The sequence below is a fragment of the Bos mutus genome, chromosome 17 (assembly GCF_027580195.1).
Source record: "Bos mutus isolate GX-2022 chromosome 17, NWIPB_WYAK_1.1, whole genome shotgun sequence".
Taxonomy (NCBI): Eukaryota; Metazoa; Chordata; class Mammalia; order Artiodactyla; family Bovidae; genus Bos; species Bos mutus.
Genome location: NC_091633.1, coordinates 29,112,190 through 29,138,050, shown reverse-complemented (window position 1 = coordinate 29,138,050; position 25,861 = coordinate 29,112,190). Strand labels below are relative to the sequence as shown.

General features: G+C 39.4%; 1 protein-coding gene across 1 annotated transcript in view; it reads left to right on the top strand.

Moving 5' to 3' along the window:
• ASIC5 (acid sensing ion channel subunit family member 5) overlaps window positions 1-25,861 on the top strand; it is a 60,007-nt gene that overhangs the window by 27,382 nt on the left and 6,764 nt on the right. The window contains exons 5-8 of the mRNA XM_070385604.1: window positions 896-1,045; window positions 3,952-4,099; window positions 6,766-6,822; window positions 8,856-9,024. Of these exons, the coding sequence (XP_070241705.1) occupies window positions 896-1,045; window positions 3,952-4,099; window positions 6,766-6,822; window positions 8,856-9,024 (524 nt within the window). The remainder of the gene's footprint in view (window positions 1-895; window positions 1,046-3,951; window positions 4,100-6,765; window positions 6,823-8,855; window positions 9,025-25,861) is intronic.

The following is a 25,861-nucleotide window of genomic DNA, read 5'->3' as shown; positions in this document are numbered from 1 at the left end:
TGACCACAGGAAAAACCATAGCCTTGACTAGACGGACATTTGTTGGCAAAGTAATGTCTCTGCTTTTGAATATGCTATCTAGGTTGGTCATAACTTTCCTTCCAAGGAGTAAGCATCTTTTAACAGCATGCCTCCAAAAGCCCTTTCTGATCCTGATCATGAAGAACTACTGGCTTCTTAGGGAAAAAAAGAGAAACAATAAATCAGAAATTTGGTTTTATGATGATATATGAAAACCAACCAAGAAACCTAACCAATAAAGCAAAGCTTGAGTTCCTGAAATGTATGCTTTTATGTAATGAACAATTACATATATATATATATATATATATATTTGTTTTCTTGTAAAAAACTCTTTATCTGACATAAGATTTACAGGAGAAAAGCACTAGTGCTAAAGAAGTAGTATAAGTCTTCACTTTTAGGAGAAAATAAATTTGAATTTTAAGTCAGGTCGAATATTTTAATTGCAAAGAGAAGCAGAGGGCCAAAGGATTTTCTGAGACAAATAAGTAAAGAGAACAGCCAAAGAGAAAGAAACTAAAGAGGCAGGTGAGGAGAGGGCCAGGGGAACCAGGTGGCTGACAGTCAGGATACGATAAGTTCTGTATTTCTATTCAAATTGCCTCAGGCAAGAGGTGGCCTGGAGAAAACGGCCAAGGCCTTGATGTGCAGTTTAACCGTGAAAAGTAGGTCTTTAGGTGTTTAATTTTCACGGCTTTTATATAAAAGGAGCTCTCATATTGACATGAAGTATTTGATTTTTAAGTTATTCAAATGCTATCATGAGATGATAAAAATCAGTCTTGAACTCTGCACAAAATTCTGCACGAACTCATCTTGTGCATAATTGACATCAATTTGTAATCTGGGAAGAAATACTTGTTTGTTTCAGGAGGAATTTACTGATGACCCAACCCTTGGCTTTGTCGACGCTGGGATCACCTTTGTTATCCATTCACCCATGAAGGTGCCGCAGTTTGATGGTTTGGGCTTGTCCTCACCAGTGGGAATGCATACACGGGTGACCATCCGCCAGGTGAAGGTAAATATCAAATAAAGACGTACATATAATCACAAAATTCAGAATCTGAGGGATCTCTGACCCCCAGCTAATCAGAGGAATGCAAAGCTTGGCACATCAAGAAGCAGTGCCGGTGTCTGCCTTTCCTTCTTCCTGATAAATAGAGGCTGTGTCCATCAGTGGGGTAATGATCCCATAAATACATAATAACACATTTCATTAGAAACTCTTTTCTCTCCTGCATTTCAAACATCGCCAGAAATTCAACAGTTTCAGTTCAGATACTTTTCCATTACTGGGAGCCTCAAAAACAGCAAATTCACAGATACAGTTTAAGTGAGGGCTGGGAAGCCCAGCAAACCCAAGTCAACTTTGAATTTTATTTGAGTTGAAAATGGACATTAAAAAGGAAGCCCATGTGGCTGAACTGTACTTTTTCTCAACAGGACTTTCTAGGAAGGAAAAAGTCAATGGGCAGAGCAGGTCTTAGAATCCCAGTGTCTAACAGGTTTCCACTTTCCAGCCCCTTGCTCTGTAATTTTCTGGGTTAACTTCCTGAATTTCCATCTCCTCTCTGCACACTGAGGGCCAAGGGCTAGTGTTTCCTTTCACAGTTACTCTGTTGTTGTTCAGTCACTCAGCTGTGTCTGACTCTTTGTGACCCCATGGACTGCAGCATTCCAGGCTGTCCTTCACCGTCTCCCAGAGCTTGGTCAAACTCATGTCCATTGAGTTGGTGATGCCATCAAACCATCTCAGCCTCTAACACCATCCAACCATCTTCTTCTGCCCTCAATCTTTTCCAGCAGCAGGGTCTTTTCCAGTGAGTCGGCTCTTCGCATCAGGTGGCCAAATCACAGTTACTTTGAGGTTTAAGTGAAATAATATAAAGAAAACATTACCATATTGCCTGGCCAGGCTTCAGCAATATGTGAACCATGAACTTCCTGATGTTCAAGCTGGTTTTAGAAAAGGCAGAGGAACCAGAGATCAAATTGCCAACATCTGCTGTATCATGGAAAAAGCAAGAGAGTTCCAGAAAAGCATCTATTTCTGCTTTATTGACTATGCCAAAGCCTTTGACTGTGTGGATCACAATAAACTCTGGAAAATTCTGAAAGAGATGGGAATACCAGACCACCTGACCTGCCTCTTGAGAAATTTGTATGCAGGTCAGGAAGCAACAGTTAGAACTGGACATGGAACAACAGACTGGTTCCAAATAGGAAAAGGAGTACGGCAAGGCTGTATATTGTCACCCTGTTTATTTAACTTCTTTGCAGAGTACATCATGAGAAACGCTGGACTGGAAGAAACACAAGCTGGAATCAAGATTGCCAGGAGAAATATCAATAACCTCAGATATGCAGATGACACCACCCTTATGGCAGAAAGTGAAGAGGAACTGAAAAGCCTCTTGATGAAAGTGAAAGAGGAGAGTGAAAAAGTGGGCTTAAAGCTCAACATTCAGAAAGCGAAGATCATGGCATCCGGTCCCATTACTTCATGGGAAATAAATGGGGAAATAGTGGAAACAGTGTCAGACTTTATTTTTCTGGGCTCCAAAATCACTGCAGATGGTGACTGCAGCCATGAAATTAAAAGACACTTGCTCCTTGGAAGGAAAGTTATGACCAACCTAGATAGCATATTCAAAAGCAGAGACATTACTTTGCCAACAAAGGTCCGTCTAGTCAAGGCTATGGTTTTTCCTGTGGTCATGTATGGATGTGAGAGTTGGACTGTGAAGAAAGCTGAGCGCCAAAGAATTGATGCTTTTGAACTGTGGTGTTGGAGAAGACTCTTGAGAGTCCCTTGGACTGCAAGGAGATCCAACCAGTCCATTCTGAAGGAGATCAGCCCTGGGATTTCTTGGGAAGGAATGATGCTAAAGCTGAAACTCCAGTCCTTTGGCCACCTCATGCGAAGAGTTGACTCATTGGAAAAGACTCTGATGCTGGGAGGGATTGGGGGCAAGAGGAGAAGGGGACAACAGAGGATGAGATGGCTGGATGGCATCACTGAGTCGATGGACGTGAGTCTGAGTGAACTCCGGGAGTTGGTGATGGACAGGGAGGCCTGGCCTGCTACGATTCATGGGGTCGCAAAGAGTCGGACACGACTGAGCGACTAATCTGATCTGATCTGAAAGGATCTTTGGTGGGGCTAAACCACCACCAAAGGATCTTTTCTTAATTGAAGTTTAGCTGATTTACAATGTTGTGCTAATTTCTTCTGTACAATAAAGTGATTCAGTTATACATATCTATCTATATATACATTATTTTTACATTCTTTTCCATTATGATCTATCATGGGATATTGAATATAGTTCTGTGTTATGCAGTGGGACCTTGTTGTGTATCCATTCTATATATATACTAGTTTGCATCTGCTAATCCCAAACTCTCAGCCCATTTTCTCCCAACCTTGGCAACCATAAGTCTAGTCTCATGTTTTGATTCTGTTTTAAAGCATCTTTTTGTGTGTATAATTTTGGTTGCCGTTTTGTGAGTGGGTTGATGAATATGCTAAAATATATCAATAAATTTTTTTTCCTTGTAGGAGTTCAGTTTTAGAGCACTTTGTCTGATTTTATTGATTCACTACAGGTACAGGCATCACTGACTCAACTGACATGAGTTTGAGCAGACTCCAGGAGATGGTGAAGGACAGGGAAGCTTGTCATACTGCACTTCACGGGGTCGCAAAGAGTCAGACCCGACTGAACAACTGAACAACACAGAGCATTTAGGGCGGATACTAAAGGGCAAACAGTAGACTTAACTTCAGGGGTTTTCAGGTTAATAGAGTAGGCATAGTGGACAAATGTAGTCAACTAAAGAATATCAAAGGCTTGAGAGAAAAGGAAAGGGATATATTGAGTCAGACAGATCTCCTGACCCGGGTGTTTATTTTGTCTTAAGACAGTCCATCAGGAATACCCTTGGGGAGAATGCAATCCCCACATGAAACTGCAGAACTTCAGGACCTATAGCACCTCGGGCTGCTTGCAGGAATGCAAAGCTTGGCACATCAAGAAGCAGTGCGGATGTCTGCCTTTCCTTCTTCCTGGTAAATAGAGGCTGTGTCCTGTTCTGTAACTCTTTACTTAATCTGAAACATGGAAATAAATGTATCAGAAAGCTGTTTCACATTCTTAAGTAATACTATGCTGGAAAACCATCCACCTGACAAATAAACCTCCTAGCAGGGATATCTGGAAAAGAAAAGAGCCTTGTGTTGTCTGAGCCGGTCCCCAAATCTGATTTCAACATTTTCAATTGGGTGCTCTTAAGCTGCTCATCAAGATTTTTCTCCGTTTGAAAGAAACAGTAGATCTTCTTACCAATGCTGAATATTTCCTTGTTGAGACCTTTTTGTTGTTGTTAGAAAGACTCTGTAGTCTCCCTTTGCATCCAGTCTGAATGCTTTCAGAGCCACGGATGTCTGAGCCGAGCCCTGGACAGGGCATTGGAGCAGGGTGGATGGAGCTGGCCTCGCACTTAAGTTCTGCAGCTCCTGGAAAGTAAGGAGCAGCAGGATGTATCCAACCTGCATGGCCTGACAAGTTATAACATGGAGAGTGAGGATGCAGGTGGTCTCAAAACTGCTTGACACAGAACTCACTCCATGTAACAGCCAGATATTTCTATTCAGATTTCCTTCACCCTATTCTCCAGTGTATTTATGAAGAAGTGTAGAGTGATTTAAGCAGTGAACCAGTCTGGTCCTACAAGTTTACCAGTTCCCCATGAGATGGCCCATCACACACCACACACACACACACACACACACACACAAACACTCACACACACCACACACACACTCACACATGAACATGCTAATACTGCCCCTATAACAGGGGTTGCAACTCGGCAAACGGCTTCTCAGAAATTTTGAGAATCATCACTTCCTTCTTTCCAGAATTTTTATTTTTGGTCTTGTGGCTCCTCCAAAACTGGCATTCTATAAAACTGCTAATTCTGGCTCTGATTCTCATTCCTAATTACAGAAAATTCCAAAGTTACAGGAAAGGGTCTAAATTGATATATGAAAAATAATGTTACAGTTTTAAAATGTATCATTTCTGACAGAACAAAACAAAGATGAAATAACTAATAAGAATCAGACACTAGGCAAAACGAAACGTAAAACACAAAGCATGACATGTGCACAAACTTTGGGGTGCTTGCAGAAATGTAGCTTATTTGATTTGATCCTTAGTTATCCCTCTAAGTCTGCTTACAGATGAGGAACGAGATTTATACACATTAAATGAACTAGCTGAAGAACTCCCAGTAGCAAATTGTAGAGGCAATTCTAAAAATCAGCCTTTCAGATGTGGGTCATTTCCAAAATTGCATCGTTCTTGATGTGTATATGTCCCGTTGCTTCAGTCCTGTCTGACTCTTTGCGAGCCTGTGGACTGTAGCCTGCCAGGGTCCTCTGTCCATGAGATTCTCCAGGCAAGAATACTGGAGTGGGTTGCTGTGCCCTCCTCCAGGGGATCTTCCCCACCCAGGGATTGAACCTGCATCTCCTGCATTGCAGGCAGACTCTTTACCACTGAGCCACCTGGGAGTTTAAACTCACTTTTACATTTATCATCTCATTTTTTTCTACGGTGATTGTAAGGTGTGCAAATCACCATTTTACACATGAAGAAACCAAGTTTCAGAAAGTGGCTTGCTTAAGCATTACCTCTTGGTAATGAGAGAAATATCATTCAAGAAGTAAGCCACAGTGTGGTAAGAGAAACTTCTTATAGACTCAGTGTTCAAAGTAGACTTTTCTTTTTTATTTTCACTTCTTCACAAAGCACACTTCCCCCTTGTCAGCTGAACTTCACCACAGACTGTAAGTGATGTTCTCTGTTGTTTGTTTTCAGGACCATTGAATAAACATTGAGCTTACCCCAGAGATGCATGGGTTATAGCAAGAGACAAGTGCTGCATTAAAGTGAAAAAACTGAAGTTTTAGAATCAGCCTGGGATGAAACCCAGTTCTGATTGAGATTGATTCTTTCCCAAGGTTCACAGCAGGTGCTCCACAGAGTGCTACTTCCCTGCCCCATCCTACCACTAGACAGGCAGCCCCACCAGGTGCGTGGGTTTATGTATATTTAAATCAATGGATATAGGGAGCTGGACAGAAGGTGAAGAGATAAGTCTAAGCCCCCTACCTGCTTAGGCAAGCCACTTTCTGAAACTTGGTTTCTTCATTTGTAAAATGATGATTTGCACATCTTACAATTACTGTAGAAAAAAATGAGATGATAAATGTAAAAGCGAGTTTAAATTCCAAAGATATGAACAGTTGAAAATTATTATTCCTACTTTCAGTTCAGTTCAGTCTCTCAGTCACGTCCAGCTCTTTGTAACCCCATGGACTGCAGCACACCAGGCTTCCCTGCCCTTCACCAACTCCTGGAACTTGCTCAAACTCATGTCCATAAAGTCAGTGATGCCATCCAACCATCTCATCCTCTGTCATCCCCTTCTCCTCCTGCCTTCAATCTTTTCTAGCATCAGAGTCTTAAGATTTTAAGTGATATGGACAAATGGAAAGAAACATGGAGGAAACAAAAACATTATTTTCTTCTTCCCAGTGTACATTTTCATTGGGTATTGTATTTTCATACTAGCTTTTGCAAAATGATAGTTGGAGAGTGTTTTTGTCATTATTTCACTCATTTCATAAAATGTAAAGTCTCTATATTTACCCTTTTTATTTTTAAGGAAATGGGATAGAGTGTGACCTACAAAAGTTTTACAACTGTGTGTCTCCTATACTTGGTAAGTGGCTTAATTTATTTCTTTATTTTCAAGATTTATATGAAAGCTGCTCAGAATCATACAAGACTCTAAATCATACTATAGATAGTTCAGAAATGAAAAAAAAAAAGAGACTATAAGAGGTAGGTTTTCAATGTTCTTAAATTTAATAACAATAGCTTACACAGTAAAACACAATGAAAAGCCTTTCTTATTTCAAAATACATCTGAATCAAAGATATGCACTATCAAAGTAAGAGAGCTGTTGTTTTTACTTCTAATTTTTTTCAACTGTAAACATTTTTATAATGAAAGTAGCTTTGTTGGGTTTTCTTCTTACATACATAAATCACGCTTGTTGTGATTAGTTCAAACATTACAGAATAGGAAAGAATCACTTGAAAATCAATAGCAATAGCATCACTTTGAAAATTACTGTCACAATTTAGGTGACCATTCTTTTCCTCATTCATTTCACTATATGTAACTTATACAGAAGTGTGTATGGATAGTTTTTACATAAATGGAATCACAACATACATGGCACACATACTGGGGACAGCTTCCTCTTAAACAGCATTTTTCACTTATGTATCTCTCACCTTAACTCTCAACCAATGTTAACACTCCAGCACATTCTACCATAATTTTCTCCACAAATATAGTTTTCTATTTATGATTTTAAGTCATTGGTTATTTTATTAAAATGGAATCATACTATATACCCTTCTATGAAACTCGCTTATCTAACCTGTTGCAGAAATATCTCCAGGACAGCAGGACAAGATTTCAGAGACTCCTTTTAATGGCTGTAAAATATTTCATGGAATGGGCATGGGTACAAATGATCTGATATTTTTAAACAGCTTTACAAGCTGAATATGCAGAAGTCACATTACTAAGTGAGGAGTTAAAGTTACATTGTCAAATTTCTTGTCATTTCCTATCCCTGAAAAAGGATGAATGTGAAGTTTGGGGAAACATTATGCATGTAGTTACTTCTTGGGGGAGTTTTATGGGAAAATGGGATCAGAGGAGTGCATGTGTGTGTGTGTGTGTGCATGTATGTGTCTGTGCATGTATATGTGTGTGCGTGTGTGTGTGTGTAGGGAAAACATGGAGGTTATTGCCAGTCATCTTTCAGAACCAGGGGATGCCTACAAAAGTCATGCTCAGAGGAGTATCAATAGGAGAATCTAGAAAACAAGCCCAAAGTTGGTCCTTATTCAAGGTCTTGGTGAACAAAGGATTCACAGGAAAGAGTTTCACTAACAAAACCACAAGGAAAACAAGAACTGGAACATTTGCTGAAAGCAAAGAACAGTGAGATGGGCCCCGGCACTGGTCCAAAAGTGCCTGTGGGCAAACACCACTCCCTTCCCGACACACTCACATGGGTGGTGTGGTTGCTGAGGAGAAGCCAGAGGACAGGGAACTGAGTGAGAAAGTCATGGCATCCCCAGACCCGAGGACCTCAGCAGCCCACAGCACGATGCGCACCATCTTTATTGAGACAAGCCCAAGAGTACATTTCGTTTAAACCTGTGTCACTCACTTTCAAGATGATGTTTCTAAGTTCCTCTCAAGGTGACGTAAGGTCACAAAAACTTTCCATCTTTTATCCAAATGTCTAATTTCTTGTGAAAATAAGCCCCGAGACTTTCTGGTAAGAAATTCTTACTTCTAACAAAGATATGAATCCAGTGACACCATGAATCCAAGGTTAAACCCTATGATTGTCTTCTTTGCTGTATTTATACTAAAATGTAAACAGAATATAAATACCACTTCTTAAAGAAGCAGTGATTGAACTTGTTAACCACTGTTTTAAACATAGGAGTTTCCCTAAAGGCTCTGACTGTATAGAATCCGCCTTCAAGCAGGAGATGTGGATTCATTCCCTGGGTCAGAAATATCCCCTTCAGAAGGAAATGGCAACCCACCCCAGTATTCTTGCACAGCGAAAGTGAAATGATAAAATTTTTAAAAGCTCTGTCCTCCCCACTGTGAAATAATCTTTTTCTCCAAATATCCTATCCTAATTTTCATTTCAGACCACATTGAAATTAAGGGATTGTGTACAGTGGGAACACACAATTCCAGCTGCCCTGTACCTTGTGAAGAAACAGAATACCCTGCGTTCATTTCTTATTCTACTTTTCCAAGCCAAAAAGCTTTGAAGTATCTTTCCAAGAAGTTGAATCAAAGCCAGCAATATATCAGGTATTTGTTTCAGCTTTGTACATTATTTCTAATTAACATACATATTTTCTTTACTTTCAAAGACTCCAGGAATAAAATTCTGATCAATCACAGAAAGCAAGGGCTGACAGCAGTGAATCATCAATGAAAGCCTAGAATTTTAAAGGTAGAAAAGAGCTTGTCTTTCAATCCCTTAACTTAATTAAGTGAAAAGTGAAATAAGGACTGAATAATTTGCTTATGATCTTACATTTTTGGCCCAACTGGGGAATAATGCTAACATGACTGAAAACATGAAAATCCCTTACTTGTACATTATAAGGGCTTCCCTGGCAGCTTAGCTGGTAAAGAATCTGCCTGCAATGCAGGAGACCCCAGTTCAATTCCTAGGTAGGGAAGTTCCCCTGGAGAAGCAATAGGCTACCCAGTCCAGTATTCTTGGGCTTCCCTGGTAGCTCAGATGGTAAAGAATCCACCTGCAATGCAGGAGACCTGGGTTCTATCCCTGGGCTGGGAAGATTCCCTGGAGAAGGGAACAGCTACTCACTCCAGTATTCTTGCTTGGAGAATATCCATGGACAGAGGAGCCTGGCGGGCTATAGTCCACGGGGTCATAAAGAGTCGGATACGACTAAGCAGCTAAGCACAACCACATATATTATAACGTTTGGGTGTACTAATAACTGTATTAATTAAAGGGAATACAAATTATTCTCATTTTACAGAGGAGGGGAGTAAAGTTACTGCATTTCAAATGAACTGTCCTGTGAAGGTCCTTATTGGCACTCAGGGAATTTATGCCCCAAACCTATAACTCTGGTCTCTGTATATTTTCCACAGAGACACATCACTACAATTTTGATGAACTAAAGATTGTATTAGGTCTCCTGCTATATCACTCTCCTATCAGAAATAACAAATCAAACTTCTTAAAAAATATTTTAAAAATCAGGCAGCATCATAACATTTATCTTTGTATTTTATTCATATTTTTAAGCTGAGGACCTAAAATAGCAATATAGTACATTTGGTGTTTGTACTTAAGTCTATTATAATAAAATATATTAACTAATTAAAAGTGGATTTACTTTTGCCCAGCCAAGTATCTGACTTTGAAAGCATATTTCAGGTTTTAAGCTGGTATGTATTTTAATGAAACAAACAAAAAAGCATTCTCCCAGTATAAATTCCTAGACAATAAAATGATCTTTCAAATCAGGAAGAAAAAGTCTTTTCATTAAGATGGGGTTGATAGGGTAGCACTTTAAAAACTTGGATAAAAAGATAGAAAGCTAGAAAATTTGCAGCTGTATCTTTGTCAGCACTTCTGTCTCTAGTATAGATGCCTCTATTTCATTTTAATATGGAAAACTGGTGTATTTATAATATTATTCCTATTATACTTAGCTGTGCCTGAGAAGAGCAGTTCATGTGATTTTTTGGCTGGAAAAAAATCTCCTGGGCTCACTGTTTATCATGCAGAGGATATATACTTTATTTTAGAGACATATTGGTGAAGTCAGAAAAGAAACTCATTGTTATATAAAATGACTTTAGAAAACATTGTTGTTTTTTCTCCTAAAATTTATATTATTGTAAGTAGCTACCCATTAACCTCATCCTATAACTGACACATGGGGACTTGCAGGCTTGTGACTAGCAGAGGCCAGTGCCGGGAGGGCTAAGGTGAATGGCTAAACAAACACAGCTGGACTCAGGGCTGTCCAAATCCTAGACAGAGCCAGGGGTTAGAAATCACACATATAATTAAAAATTTGCTTTGTGCACAAATTTTAAGATCAAAGAGATCAAAAATTGAAGAGTGATTAATCAGAAAACATGAAGAGTTTGTTGCTGTTGTTTAGTTGCTAAGTGGTGTCTGATTCTTTCGCAACCCCATGAACTGTAGCCCACCAGCCTCCTTTGTTTATGGGATTTTCCAGGCAAGAAAACTGGAGTGAGTTGTCATTTCCTTCTCCAGGAGATCTTCCCCACCCAGGGATCGAACCTGCATCTCCTGCATTGGCAGGTGGATTCTTTACCACTGAGCCACCAGGAAAGACCATACAGTTTGTTAGGAAAGCAGATATAAAAGCTTAGCATCAGTAGGACTTAAAGCACTCTTAATTTAATCACGAAGTGTGATGGCAGTGGCACAAACCAGCCCCAGACTATGACCAGTCTGAAGCCCCAAGTGGCAGTTGCTGGGTCCCATCAAGAAGGAGGTTAGAAGATTAGCCTGATTGAAGCAGGCCCCATGGAAGTGAATTGTGGCTGAATTTAGGCCAATTTCATTAGCAAAGTAATTTTTTGTGTGTTTAATTGAACGAATTTTCAAGTGAAATTTGTATAAAATGATTTGGTTTATAAAAAAAAGTATTCCCTTTAATTAATCCAGCACTAAAACTTAAGCATGTGGAAGCATTTTTTAGTGTTTTATAAATGCAATAAACACTATTTTTTCTTTGATCTTCTTACCCTCATTAAAATCCAGATTTTATTTTATAATTGTATCTCTTGACATAAATATTCTTGGATCTAAATTCTGAAAAATTTTCCTATCACCATGAAATGTAGATTCAACAAGACCCAAATTACCAGCAAGTCACTCACTTTGGAGGAGCTGAGTAAACCTTGCGATATTTTTATAGGCGTTGAATTTATCTTCTCCCCAAAACACAAATAGATAATTCTGGAAAATGACTCTAAGTTTGTGCTTGGGAAATTAAACAGTATTATCAGTTTACATGCAAATTTGGATCACAAAAAGATTGCAATATTGCTAAAATTTCTCAACTTCCAAAACAACCTTATTATTTCCTTCACTTTGGCTGCTGTTTTATTATTTGCAAATATTATGATACCCCTTGCTTAGCTACTTAAACACAGTACATTCCCCTGTTACCCAGGGTTAAACCAATAGAAATTAAGTAAACATATTAATGATATATTTTGAATTAATTCTATTTGGGAATATTGATTTCTAAATGGTAAACAATAAAGAGAGTGATTTACAACCGTGCCTCTCAGATATTAAAGATACCACATAATTCCAGGAATCATTGCTAATAAAACCTATTCTTTTTTACTTTTTATTTTATACTGGATTATAGTTGATTAATAATGTTGTGTTAGTTTCAGATGTACAGCTGTTCCAGTTACACATATACATATATCTCTTCTTTTCCAAAATCTTTTCCCATTTACATATTATATTACATAATAGGATCTTTCTTAATGAAACTATTGTTGCATATGAAAACCATCAGGTAGTTGATTTTTACCTCAGTTTAAAAGACAGAGAGGTTAAATATTTATAAATTTATTCATTCGTTGTTTTCTTCTTTGATTTGTTCCCTTATTTGTCCATTTCACAAATTGGAAATGAGTGCCTTTTGTGTGTCAGTGTTTCAGAGTGCTCTAAAAACTAGAGATACTTCTGTGCGTAAAAGATAAACCCCTGCCATGCTGCATGCGTGCCCTGTGGAGTGAAGATGGACAATAATATATGGGGCAACCAGCCGTGGTGCTCAGTGCCTGGGAGGGGAAGGGACAGAAAAGAAGGAGTCAGAGTCGGGGAGGGCTGGTCTCAGCATGAAGGACTGAGATCAATAAGACTGTCCTGGCAGGGTGACAGCTGAGCAAAGACCCGGTGCTTCTCAAACTTGTCAGTGTCAAGGTCCCTTTACAGTCTTCAGAACCACTGAGGAGTCCAGTGAGTTCTCCTTCATGTGAGATTTAAGTATCAATATTTGCCATATTAGGAAAGTAAGGTGTGACTTCGTAAATTTATTGATTCACTTAAAACAACAATAGTGAATGTGCTATACAGTGACATAAGTAAAAGTTTTTATAAAGATTAACTATTTTCAAAAATGTTTAGGAAGAGGAGTGGTATTGTTTTAGGATGTGGTAGGTTTCTTCAGTGTCTGACAAGAGAAGACAGCTGGATTCTCATTTTTGCATTTAATCTGTCGGGTTATGTTGTTTGGTTGGAGAACATGAAGGAAAGCTTGTATGAAGCACATGTATAGTTCAAAAAGGGAGGCCTATTTTAATAGCCATAATAGATAATTGTGATATTTTTCTTTGATGATACATCAAAAATCAACAAGACTAGCTTGTTACATGTTAACAGGAGTTTGTGTTTTGTAATTTGCCCAGAGGGACTGAGGTCAACTCTTGACTCAATATTTGATGCAACTGTTGAGATTCATGCTGCCATACAAGCATCAGGAGGGTATGAAAATGTGTATATTGTTCACATAATGACACTTTCTGTGAACGGAAGGGCAGGCTTCCAGGCAGAATTTTTCCTGGTTTGTGACAGAACAAGAAAAGGCAGCTGGCTCTGCCTGGCCTTATGGTTTTGAGGTAGGACTTGGACAAATAATCCAAGATGATGGCCAGGGTCTGTGTGGTTGAACTTTCCTAGATGCCAAAGGGGGAAGACCATGGCTTTCTCATCAGTTTAACTCTTTGAGGACAAGAAAGGGGCAGGGTGGCATTTGAAAGCTGTCATCTATGAAATGTCAAGACATATCAGTGAATTTTTCATATTCAATTCTATTTATATTCACTGAACTTGCACTTTGAATGGGTCTTTTATTTGTGCATGGTTTGGAACATCATTTATTGGGTGTTAGAAAAATTCTTTTAGCTATGCACATTTTCCAAATATCGATCTACTTTATTATATAATACACATTGGAATGTAATAACATTACTTTTCCTATCATGCTGCTGCTGCTGTTAAGTCGCTTCAGTCATGTCTGACTCTGTGCAATCCCAGAGATGGCAGCCCACCAGGCTCTGGCAACCCAGGAGGGGGTTGCCATTTCCTTCTCCAATGCATGAAAGAGAAAAGTGAAAGGGAAGTCGCTCAGTTGTGTCCAACTCAATGACCCCGTGGACTGCAGCTTACCAGGCTCCTCCATATATGAGATTTCCAGGCAAGAGTACTGGAGTGGATTGCCATTGCCTTCTCTGTTTCCTATCATAAAAGTCTTTAAAAATTGAGTTATCAAGCTCATCATAGCAGACATAAATTTTCCAAAATTTTAACTTTAGCATAAAAGTTAAAAGCTTAAAATTTATTATTGACCTCAAGTCTTATCAGTTATTCTCCTTGATGCAACAAGTTCATTTTGTTTATTATTGTGAAAATCTCTGCCAAATTTCACATTCTTAAGAACTATAGTTTGTCAGCCATTCCTTCAAGTGAAAATGATGTTTCATATCAAAAGTGGCTACTGCAGCTTTCTTTAAATAATAATCATAGTGGAAATGTTAGATAACATGTCAGTATTTTATGAAAATAATTTTGACTTTGTGAACTTCCAAAAGAGATAACAAGGACCCCTAGGGGTCTGTGTGGGCTTCCCTGATGGCTCAAGTGGTAAAGAATCCACCTGCAATCCATGAGGTGTGAGTTCCATCCCTGGGTGAGGAAGACCCCCTGGAGGATGGCATGGCAACCTACTCCAGTATTCTGGCCTGGAGACTCCCATGGACAGAGGAGCCTGGCAGGCTACAGTTTATGAGGTTGCAAAGAGTGTGATACTGAGTGACTAAGCAGGCATGCACAGTAGGGGTCTATAACCACACTTTGAAAATTGTTAGCCTTTAAGGTGATAATCAAATCCCTTATGATTATACAGTGGAAGTGAGAGACAGATTTAAGGTACTAGATCTGATAGATAGAGTGCCTGATGAACTATGGACTGAGGTTCATGACATTGTACAGGAGACAGGGATCAAGACCATTCCCATGGGGAAAAAATGCAAAAAAGCAAAATGGCTGTCTGCGGAGGCCTTACAAATAGCTGTGAAAAGAAGAGAAGCAAAAAACAAAGGAGAAAAGGAAAGATATAAGCATCTGAATGCAGAGTTCCAAAGAATAGCAAGGAGAGATCAGAAAGCCTTCCTCAGCGATCAATGCAAAGAAATAGAGGAAAACAATAGAATGGGAAAGACTAGAGATCTCTTCAAGAAAATTAGAGACACCAAGGGAACATTTCATGCAAAGATGGGCTTGATAAAGGACAGAAATGTTATGGACCTGACAGAAGCAGAAGATATTAAGAAGATGTGGCAAGAATACACAGAAGAACTGTACAAAAAAGAACACAACCAAGATAATCACAATGATATGATCACTCACCTAGAGCCAGACATCATGGAATGTGAAGTCAAGTGGGCCTTAGAAAGCATCACTATGAACAAAGCTGGTGGAGGTGATGGAATTCCAGTTGAGCTATTTCAAATCCTGAAAGATGATGCTGTGAAAGTGCTACACTCAATATGCCAGCAAATTTGGAAAACCCGGCAGTGGCCACAGGACTGGAAAAGGTCAATTTTCACTCCAATCCCAAAGAAAGGCAATGCCAAAGAATGCTCAAACTACTGCACAATTGCACTCATCTCACACACTAGTAAAGTAATGCTCAAAATTCTCCAAGTCATTCTTCAGCAATGCGTGAACCGTGAAATTCCAGATGTTCAAGCTGGTTTTAGAAAAGGCAGAGGAACCAGAGATCAAATTGCCAACATCTGTTGGATCATGGAGAAAGCAAAAGAATTCCAGAAAAACATCTACTTCTGCTTTATTGACTATGCCAAAGCCTTTGACTGTGTGGATCACAATCAACTGTGGAAAATTCTGAAAGAGATGGGAATACCAGACCACCTGACCTGCCTCTTGAGAAACCTGTATGCAGGTCAGGAAGCAACAGTTAGAACTGGACATGGAACAACAGACTGGTTCCAAATAGGAAAAGGAGTACATCAAGGTTGTGTATTGTCACCCTGCTTATTTAACATATGCAGAGTACATCGTGAGAAATGCTGGGCTGGAAGAAGCACAAGCTGGAATCAAGATTGCTGGGAGAAATATCATTAACCTCAGATATGCAGATGACACCACCCTTATGGCAGAGTGAAGAGGAACTAAAAAGCCTCTTGTTGAAAGTGAAAGAGGAGACTGAAAAAGTTGGCATAAAGCTCAACATTCAGAAAACTAAGATCATGGCATCTGGTCCCATCACTTCATGGGAAATAGATGGGGAAACAGTGGAAACAGTGTCAGACTTTATTTTGGGGGGCTCCAAAATCACTGCAGATGGTGACTGCAGCCATGAAATTAAAAGACGCTTACTCCTTGGAAGAAAAGTTATGACCAACCTAGATAGCATATTGAAAAGCAGAGATATTACTTTGCCAACAAAGCTCCATCTAGTCAAGGCTATGGTTTTTCCAGGGGTCATGCGAGACCACATGCGAGAGTTGGACTGTGAAGAAAGCTGAGCGCCAAAGAATTGATGCTTTTGAACTGTGGTGTTGGAGAAGATTCTTGAGAGTCCCTTGGACTGCAAGGAGATCCAACCAGTCCATTCTAAAGGAGATCAGCCCTGGGTGTTCTTTGGAAGGAATGATGCTAAAGCTGAAACTCCAGTACTTTGGCCACCTCATGTGAAGAATTGACCCATTGGAGAAGACTCTGATGCTGGGAGGGATTGGGGGCAGGAGGAAAAGGGGACAACAGAGGATGAGATGGCTGGATGCCATCACCAACCCGATGAACATGAGTTTGAGTGAACTCCGGGAGATGATGATGGACAGGGAGGCCTGGCGTGCTGTGATTCATGGGGTCGCAAAGAGTCGGACATGACTGAGCAACTGAACTGAACTGAACTTAAGGTGATATAAGAGCTGGTCTCAATAGTAATGGGGAAAAGGCAAACCTTTCCTTCCCCAGGAAGGAAAACCACATGCCAAGAAAAGTCCTAGACTGACAGCGCACCTTGTATATGGGCAGAATAGCCTGGAAATTGGTGTGGCAAGAGGCAGAGCAGATGATAGCCAAGGATGGGCAAGCATCAGTCACCATGAACAGGTCAGTGGTAGACAGAAATCTCATAACAACATAGAGGGTGAGTCTCTGGTGAGCTCTCAGCAGCAAAGTGATATGATTTACAAGTTGCAAAAGTATTGCCTTTGTTCTTGTGTGAAGAGTGGAGGGTGAGTATCTGTTGAGATGGAGTACACTAAGGTCAGAAGCAGAAGGAGAAATCAGAAAGCGATTGGAAAAATCCAGGTGAGAGATGATGGAGGTTTAGGCAAAGGTGGTCTCAGTGGATGGGTGAGAGGTTGGATTCTGGGTATATTTGAAAGTAAAGCAAATATTTACTGATGGATTAGCTGTGAAGTGTTATTGCATTAAAAATGAAGAAATATATAAAGTTTGACTTGGAATATTTGAAATATCTGTTGACCATCAAGTAGAATACCAAGAGGCAATTTGATGTGTTAGTGAATTTCAAGGTGGTGTCTGGGCTGAAGATGGTAAGTGTACATAAGAGTTATTTCAAAATAGTTATTTAGCCACTCTGGCTTCATATAAAGATTTCCAGAAAACACTGAGAAAAGTCTCTGCCCAAAATACTAATCATGTAAGGTAAATGACTAGGCTAAGGCTAGGCTAAGTCACTTCAGTCGTGTCCGATTCTGTGCGACCCCATAGACGGCAGCCTACCAGGCTCCCCCGTCCCTGGGATTCTCCAGGCAAGAATACTGGAGTGGGTTGCCATTTCCTTCTCCAATGCATGAAAGTGAAAAGTGAAAGTGAAGTCGCTCATTCGTGTCCAACCCTCAGGGACCCCATGGACCGCAGCCTTCCAGGCTCCTCCATCCATGGGATTCTCCAGGCAAGAGTACTGGAGTGGGGTGCCATTGCCTTCTCCGAGGTAAATGACTACCACTTATTAAAAGCACAATATATGCAGGTTCTGCGTCAGTTCTTTGCATATATTATTTAATTGCTTCTTGCCACAGAACTGAAATCCTGACTACAGAAGAAGCAACCAAGACTCGGGAAAAGAAGGTGGTTTCTCCAGGACCACATAAGTCACAAAGAACAGGACCCAGATTTGAATTAAAGTTAGACACACACTCAAGCATTTTTAAATCATATACTCAGTAGATATTTACTTTTAATGTCTTTTCCAGTTTCTTAGGAATGAAGCACAGAAAAGTTATTAGGTCAGGAGAAAAATTATTTTCCCTAAATACCAACATGACATGAATGTGTTCAAAATGTAGCTATAGTGATTAGTACTGAACACAATGTCATGTCTAATTCAATACTAAACAACCTCTGAGACAAAAATAAATACTACCTTTGTCAAATGGGAATTAAATGACCATTTGCCAAACCTTCTGTCTGTGCCTGTGAGGGCTACCGTGTTAGAATAAAGGCTGAGAATAGAATGAGTCAGCTAAGACTGTCACAAAAGGTGGTCAGAACCTCTCCTAATGTGGGGATAGCCCAGGGCATCAGAGGGCAACGTAGTTCAGTTCAGTTCAGTCGCTCAGTCGTGTCCGACAATTTGCGACCCCATGAACTGCAGCACACCAGGCCTCCTTGTCCCTGAGTTCACCCTGAGTTCACCAGCTCCCAGAGTTTACCCAAACTCATGTCCATTGAGTTGGTGATGCCATCCAACCATCTCATCCTCTGTCATCCCCTTCTCCTCCTGCCTTCAATCTTTCCCAGCATCAGGGTCTTTTTAACTCTTCGCATTAACTGGCCAAAGTATTGGAGTTTGAGCTCCAGCATCAGTCCTTCTAATGAACACTCAGGACTGATCTCCTTTAGGATGGACTGGTTGGACTCCTTGCAGTCCTAGGGACTCTCAAGAGTCTTCTCCAATACCACAGTTCAAAAGCATCAGTTCTTCAGTGCTCAGCTTTCTTTATAGTCCAACTCTCACATCCATACAAGATTACTGGAAAAGCCATAGTCTTGATGAGATGGACCTTTCCTGGCAAAGTAATGTCTCTGTTTTTAATATCCTATCTAGGTTGGTCATAACTTTCCTTCCAAGGAGTTAGTGTCTTTTAATTTCCTGGCTGTGGTCACCAGCTGCAGTGATTTTGGAGCCCCCCCAAAATAAAGCCACTGTTTCCACTGCTTCCCGTCTATTTGCCATGAAATGATAGGACCAGATGCCATGATACTAGTTTTCTGAATGTTGATCTTTACGCCAACTTTTCCACTCTCCTCTTTCACTTTCATCAATAGGCTCTTTAGTTCTTCTTCACTTTCTGCCATAAGGGTGGTGTCATCTACATATCTGAGGTTATTGATATTTCTCTCGGCAACTCCAATCTTGATTCCAGCTTGTGCTTCTTCCAGCCCAGCATTTCTCATGATGTACTCTGCATATAAGTTAAATAAGCACAGTGACAATATACAGCCTTGATGTACTCCTTTTCCTATTCGGAAACAGTCTGTTGTTCCATGTCCAGTTGCTTCCTGACCTGCATCCAGATTTATCAAGAGGCAGGTCAGGTGGTCTGGTATTCCCATCTCTTTCAGAATTTTCCACAGTTGATTGTGATCCACACAGTCAAAGGCTTTGGCATAGTCAATAAAGCAGAAGTAGATGTTTTTCTGGAACTCTTTTGCTTTCTCCATGATCCAGTGGATGTTGGCAATTTGATCTCTGGTTCCTCTGCCTTTTCTAAAACCAGCTTGAACATCTGAAAGTTCACGGTTCACGTATTGCTGAAGCCTGACTTGGAGAATTTTGAGCATTACTTTACTAGTGTGTGAGATGAGTGCAATTGTGCAGTAGTTTGAGCATTCTTTGGCATTGCCTTTCTTTGGGATTGGAATGAATACTGACCTTTTCCAGTCCTGTGGCCACTGCCGGGTTTTCCAAATTTGCTGGCATATTGAGTGCAACACTTTCACAGCATCATCTTTCAGGATTTGAAATAGCTCAACTGGCATTCCATCACCTCCACTAGCTTTTTTCATAGTGATGTTTCCTAAGGCCCACTTGACTTCACATTCCAGGATGTCTGGCTCTAGGTGAGTGATCACACCATCATGATTAACTGGGTCATGAATATCTTTTTGTACAGTTCTTCTGTGTATTCTTGCCACCTCTTCTTAATATCTTTTGCTTCTGTTAAGTCCATACCATTTCTGTCCTTTATTGAGCCCATCTTTGCATGAAATGGTCCCTTGGTATCTCTAATTTTCTCAAGGGGATCTCTAGTCTTTCCCATTCTATTGTTTTCCTCTATTTCTTTGCATTGATCACTGAGGAAGGCTTTCTTATCTCTCCTTGCTATTCTTTGGAACTCTGCATTCAAATGGGAATATCTTTCCTTTTCTCCTAACTTTTCCCTTCTCTTCTTTTCACAGTTATTTGTAAGGCCTCCTCAGACAGCCATTTTGCTTCTTTGCATTTCTTTTTCTTTGGAATAGTCTTGATCTCTGTCTCCTGTACAATGTCACGAAACTCCGTCCATAGTTCATCAGGCACTCTATCAGATCTAGTCCCTTAAATCCATTTCTCACTTCCAATGTATAATCATAAGGGATATGATATAGGTCATACCTGAATGGTCTAGTGGTTTTCCCTACTTTCTTCAATTTGGCAAGTCTGAATTTGGCAACAAGGAGTTCATGATCTGAGCCACAGTCAGCTCCCAGTCTTGTTTTCACTGACTATATAGAGCTTCTCCATCTTTGGGTGCAAAGAAAACATTCAATCTGATTTCGAATGTGGTCCACTGGAGAAGGGAATGGCAAACCACTTCAGTATTCTTGCCTTGAGAACCCCATGAACAGTATGAAAAGGCAAAAAGATGGGACACTGAAAGATGAACTCCCCAGGTGGGTAGGTGCCCAAAATGCTACTGGAGATCAGTGGAGAAATAACTCCAGAAATAATGAAGAGACAGAGCCAAAGCAAAAACAACACCCAGCTGTGGATGTGAGTGGTGATAGAAGTAAGGTTTGATGCTGTAAACAGGGCAACATAACTTAGGACTAAATATTTTTATTTTATTTTATTTTTAAACTTTACAATATTGTATAGTTTTGCCAAATATCGAAATGAATCCGCCACAGGTATACCTGTGTTACCCATCCTGAACCCTCCTCCCTCCTCCCTCCCCATACCCTCCCTCTGGGTCGTCCCAGTGCACCAGCCCCAAGCATCCAGTATCGAGCATTGAACCCGGACTGGCGACTCATTTCATACATGATATTATACATGTTTCAACATCATTCTCCCAAATCTCCCCACCCTCTCCCTCTCCCACAGAGTCCATAAGACTGATCTACACATCAGTGTCTCTTTCGCTGTCTCGTACAGGGTTATTGTTACCGTCTTTCTAAATTCCATATATATGCGTTAGTATACTGTATTGGTGTTTTTCTTTCTGGCTTACTTCACTCTGTATAATAGGCTCCAGTTTCATCCATCTCATTAGAACTGATTCAAATGTATTCTTTTTAATGGCTGAGTAATACTCCATTATGTATATGTACCACAGCTGTCTTATCCATTCATCTGCTGATGGACATCTAGGTTGCTTCCATGTCCTGGCTATTATAAACAGTGCTGCAATGAACATTGGGGTACACGTGTCTCTTTCCCTTCTGGTTTCCTCAGTGTGTATGCCCAGCAGTGGGATTGCTGGGTCATAAGGCAGTTCTATTTCCAGTTTTTTAAGGAATCTCCACACTGTTCTCCATAGTGGCTGTACTAGGTTGCATTCCCACCAACAGTGTAAGAGAGTTCCCTTTTCTCCACACCCTCTCCAGCATTTATTGCTTGTAGACATATGGATCGCAGCCATTCTGACTGGCATGAAATGGTACCTCATAGTGGTTTTGATTTGCATTTCTCTGATAATGAGTGATGTTGAGCATCTTTTCATGTGTTTGTTAGCCATCTGTATGTCTTCTTTGGAGAAATGTCTATTTAGTTCTTTGGCCCATTTTTTGATTGGGTCATTTATTTTTCTGGAGTTGAGCTGTAGGAGTTGCTTGTATATTTTTGAGATTAGTTGTTTGTCTGTTGCTTCATTTGCTATTATTTTCTCCCATTCTGAAGGCTGCCTTTTCACCTTGCTAATAGTTTCCTTTGTTGTGCAGAAGCTTTTAAGTTTAATTAGGTCCCATTTATTTTTGCTTTTATTTCCAATATTCTGGGAGGTGGGTCATAGAGGATCCTGCTGTGATGTATGTCGGAGAGTGTTTTGCCTATGTTCTCCTCTAGGAGTTTTATAGTTTCTGGTCTTACGTTGAGATCTTTAATCCATTTTGAGTTTATTTTTGTGTATGGTGTTAGAAAGTGTTCTAGTTTCATTCTTTTACAAGTGGTTGACCAGTTTTCCCAGCACCACTTGTTAAAGAGATTGTCTTTAATCCATTGTATATTCTTGCCTCCTTTGTCAAAGATAAGGTGTCCATATGTGTGTGGATTTATCTCTGGGCTTTCTATTTTGTTCCATTGATCAATATTTCGGTCTTTGTGCCAGTACCATACTGTCTTGATAACTGTGGCTTTATAATAGAGCCTGAAGTCAGGTAGGTTGATTCCTCCAGTTCCATGCTTCTTTCTCAAGATAGCTTTGGCTATTCGAGGTTTTGTATTTCCATACAAATTGTGAAATTATTTGTTCTAGCTCTGTGAAGAATACCGTTGGTAGCTTGATAGGGATTGCATTGAATCTATAAATTGCTTTGGGTAGTATACTCATTTTCACTATATTGATTCTTCCAATCCATGAACATGGTATATTTCTCCATCTATTAGTGTCCTCTTTGATTTCTTTCACCAGTGTTTTATAGTTTTCTATATATAGGTCTTTAGTTTCTTTAGGTAGATATATTCCTAAGTATTTTATTCTTTTCGTTGCAATGGTGAATGGAATTGTTTCCTTAATTTCTCTTTCTGTTTTCTCATTATTAGTGTATAGGAATGCAAGGGATTTCTGTGTGTTGATTTTATATCCTGCAACTTTACTATAATCATTGATTAGTTCTAGTAACTTTCTGGTGGAGTCTTTAGGGTTTTCTATGTAGAGGATCATGTCATCTGCAAATAGTGAGTTTTACTTCCTCTTTTCCAATTTGGATTCCTTTTATTTTTTCTGCTCTGATTGCTGTGGCCAAAACTTCCAAAACTATGTTGAATAGTAATGGTGAAAGTGGGCACCCTTGTCTTGTTCCTGACTTTAGAGGAAATGCTTTCAATTTTTTACGATTGAGGATAATGTTTGCTGTGGGTTTGTCATATATAGCTTTTATTATGTTGAGGTATGTTCCTTCTATTCCTGCTTTCTGGAGAGTTCTTATCATAAATGGATGTTGAATTTTGTCAAAGGCTTTCTCTGCATCAATTGACATAATCATATGGTTTTTATTTTTCAATTTGTTAATGTGGTGTATAACACTGATTGATTTGTGGATATTGAAGAATCCCTGCATCCCTGGGATAAAGCCCACTTGGTCATGGTGTATGATCTTTTTAATGTGTTGTTGGATTCTGATTGCTAGAATTTTGTTAAGGATTTTTGCATCTATGTTCCTCAGTGATATTGGCCTGTAGTTTTCTTTTTTTGTGGGATCTTTGTCAGGTTTTGGTATTAGGGTGATGGTGGCCTCATAGAATGAGTTTGGAAGTTTACCTTCCTCTGCAATTTTCTGGAAGAGTTTGAGCAGGATAGGTGTTAGCTCTTCTCTAAATTTTTGGTAGAATTCAGCTGTGAAGCCGTCTGGACCTGGGCTTTTGTTTGCTGGAAGATTTTTGATTACAGTTTCAATTTCCGTGCTTGTGATGGGTCTGTTAAGATTTTCTATTTCTTCCTGGTCCAGTTTTGGAAAGTTGTACTTTTCGAAGAATTTGTCCATTTCTTCCACGTTGTCCATTTTATTGGCATATAATTGTTGATAGTAGTCTCTTATGATCCTTTGTATTTCTGTGTTGTCTGATGTGATCTCTCCATTTTCATTTCTAATTTTATTGATTTGATTTTTCTCCCTTTGTTTCCTGATGAGTCTGGCTAATGGTTTGTCAATTTTATTTATCCTTTCAAAGAACCAGCTTTTGGCTTTGTTGATTTTTGCTATGGTCTCTTTTGTTTCTTTTGCATTTATTTCTGCCCTAATTTTTAAGATTTCTTTCCTTCTACTAACCCTGGGGTTCTTCAATTCTTCCTTTTCTAGTTGCTTTAGGTGTAGGGTTAGGTTATTTATTTGACTTTTTTCTTGTTTCTTGAGGTGTGCCTGTATTGCTATGAACTTTCCCCTTAGGACTGCTTTTAAAGTGTCCCACAGGTTTTGAGTTGTTGTGTTTTCATTTTCATTTGTTTCTATGCAAATTTTGATTTCTTTTTTGATTTCTTCTGTGATTTGTTGGTTATTCAGCAGTGTGTTGTTTAGCCTCCATATGTTGGAATTTTTAATAGTTTTTCTCCTGTAATTGAGATCTAATCTTACTGCATTGTGGTCAGAAAAGATGCTTGGAATGATTTCTATTTTTTTGAATTTACCAAGGCTAGCTTTATGGCCCAGGATGTGATCTATCCTGGAGAAGGTTCCATGTGCGCTTGAGGCAAAAGTGAAATTCATTGTTTTGGGATGAAATGTCCTATAGATATCAATTAGGTCTAACTGGTCTATTGTATCGTTTAACGTTTGTGTTTCCTTGTTAATTTTCTGTTTAGTTGATCTATCCATAGGTGTGAGTGGGGTATTAAAGTCTCCCACTATTATTGTGTTATTGTTAATTTCTCCTTTCACACTTGTTAGCATTTTTCTTACATATTGCGGCACTCCCGTGTTGGGTGCATATATATTTATAATTGTTATATTTTCTTCTTGGATTGATCCTTTGATCATTATGTAGTGACCATCTTTGTCTCTTTTCACAGCCTTTGTTTTAAAGTCTATTTTATCTGATATAAGTATTGCTACTCCTGCTTTCTTTTGGTCCCTATTTGCATGGAAAATCTTTTTCCAGCCCTTCACTTTCAGTCTGTATGTGTCCCCTGTTTTGAGGTGGGTCTCTTGTAGACAACACATGTAGGGGTCTTGTTTTTGTATCCATTCAGCCAGTCTTTGTCTTTTGGTTGGGGCATTCAACCCATTTACGTTTAAGGTAATTACTGATAAGTATGATCCCATTGCCATTTACTTTATTGTTTTGGGTTCGAGTTTATACACCGTTTTGTGTTTCCTGTCTAGAGAATATCCTTTAGTATTTGTTGGAGAGCTGGTTTGGTGGTGCTGAATTCTCTCAGCTTTTGCTTGTCTGAGAAGCTTTTGATTTCTCCTTCATATTTGAATGAGATCCTTGCTGGGTACAATAATATGAGCTGTAGGTTATTTTCTTTCATCACTTTAAGTATGTCTTGCCATTCCCTCCTGGCTTGAAGAGTTTCTATTGAAAGATCAGCTGTTATCCTTATGGGAATTCCCTTGTGTGTTATTTGTTGTTTTTCCCTTGCTGCTTTTAATATTTGTTCTTTGTGTTTGATCTTTGTTAATTTGATTAATATGTGTCTTGGGGTGCTTCGCCTTGGGTTTATCCTGTTTGGAACTCTCTGGGTTTCTTGGACTTGGGTGATTATTTCCTTCCCCATTTTAGGGAAGTTTTCAACTATTATCTCTTCAAGTATTTTCTCATGGTCTTTCTTTTTGTCTTCTTCTTCTGGGACTCCTATGATTCGAATGTTGTAGCATTTAATATTGTCCTGGAAGTCTCTGAGATTGTCCTCATTTCTTTTAATTCGTTTTTCTTTCATCCTCTCTGATTCATTTATTTCTACCATTCTATCTTCTAATTCACTAATCCTATCTTCTGCCTCTGTTATTCTACTATTTGTTGCCACCAGAGTGTTTTTAATTTCATTTATTGCACTATTCATTTTATATTGACTCTCTTTTATTTCTTCTAGGTCCTTGTTAAGCCTTTCTTGCATCTTCTCAATCTTTGTCTCCAAGCTATTTATCTGTGATTCCATTTTGATTTCAAGATTTTGGATCAAT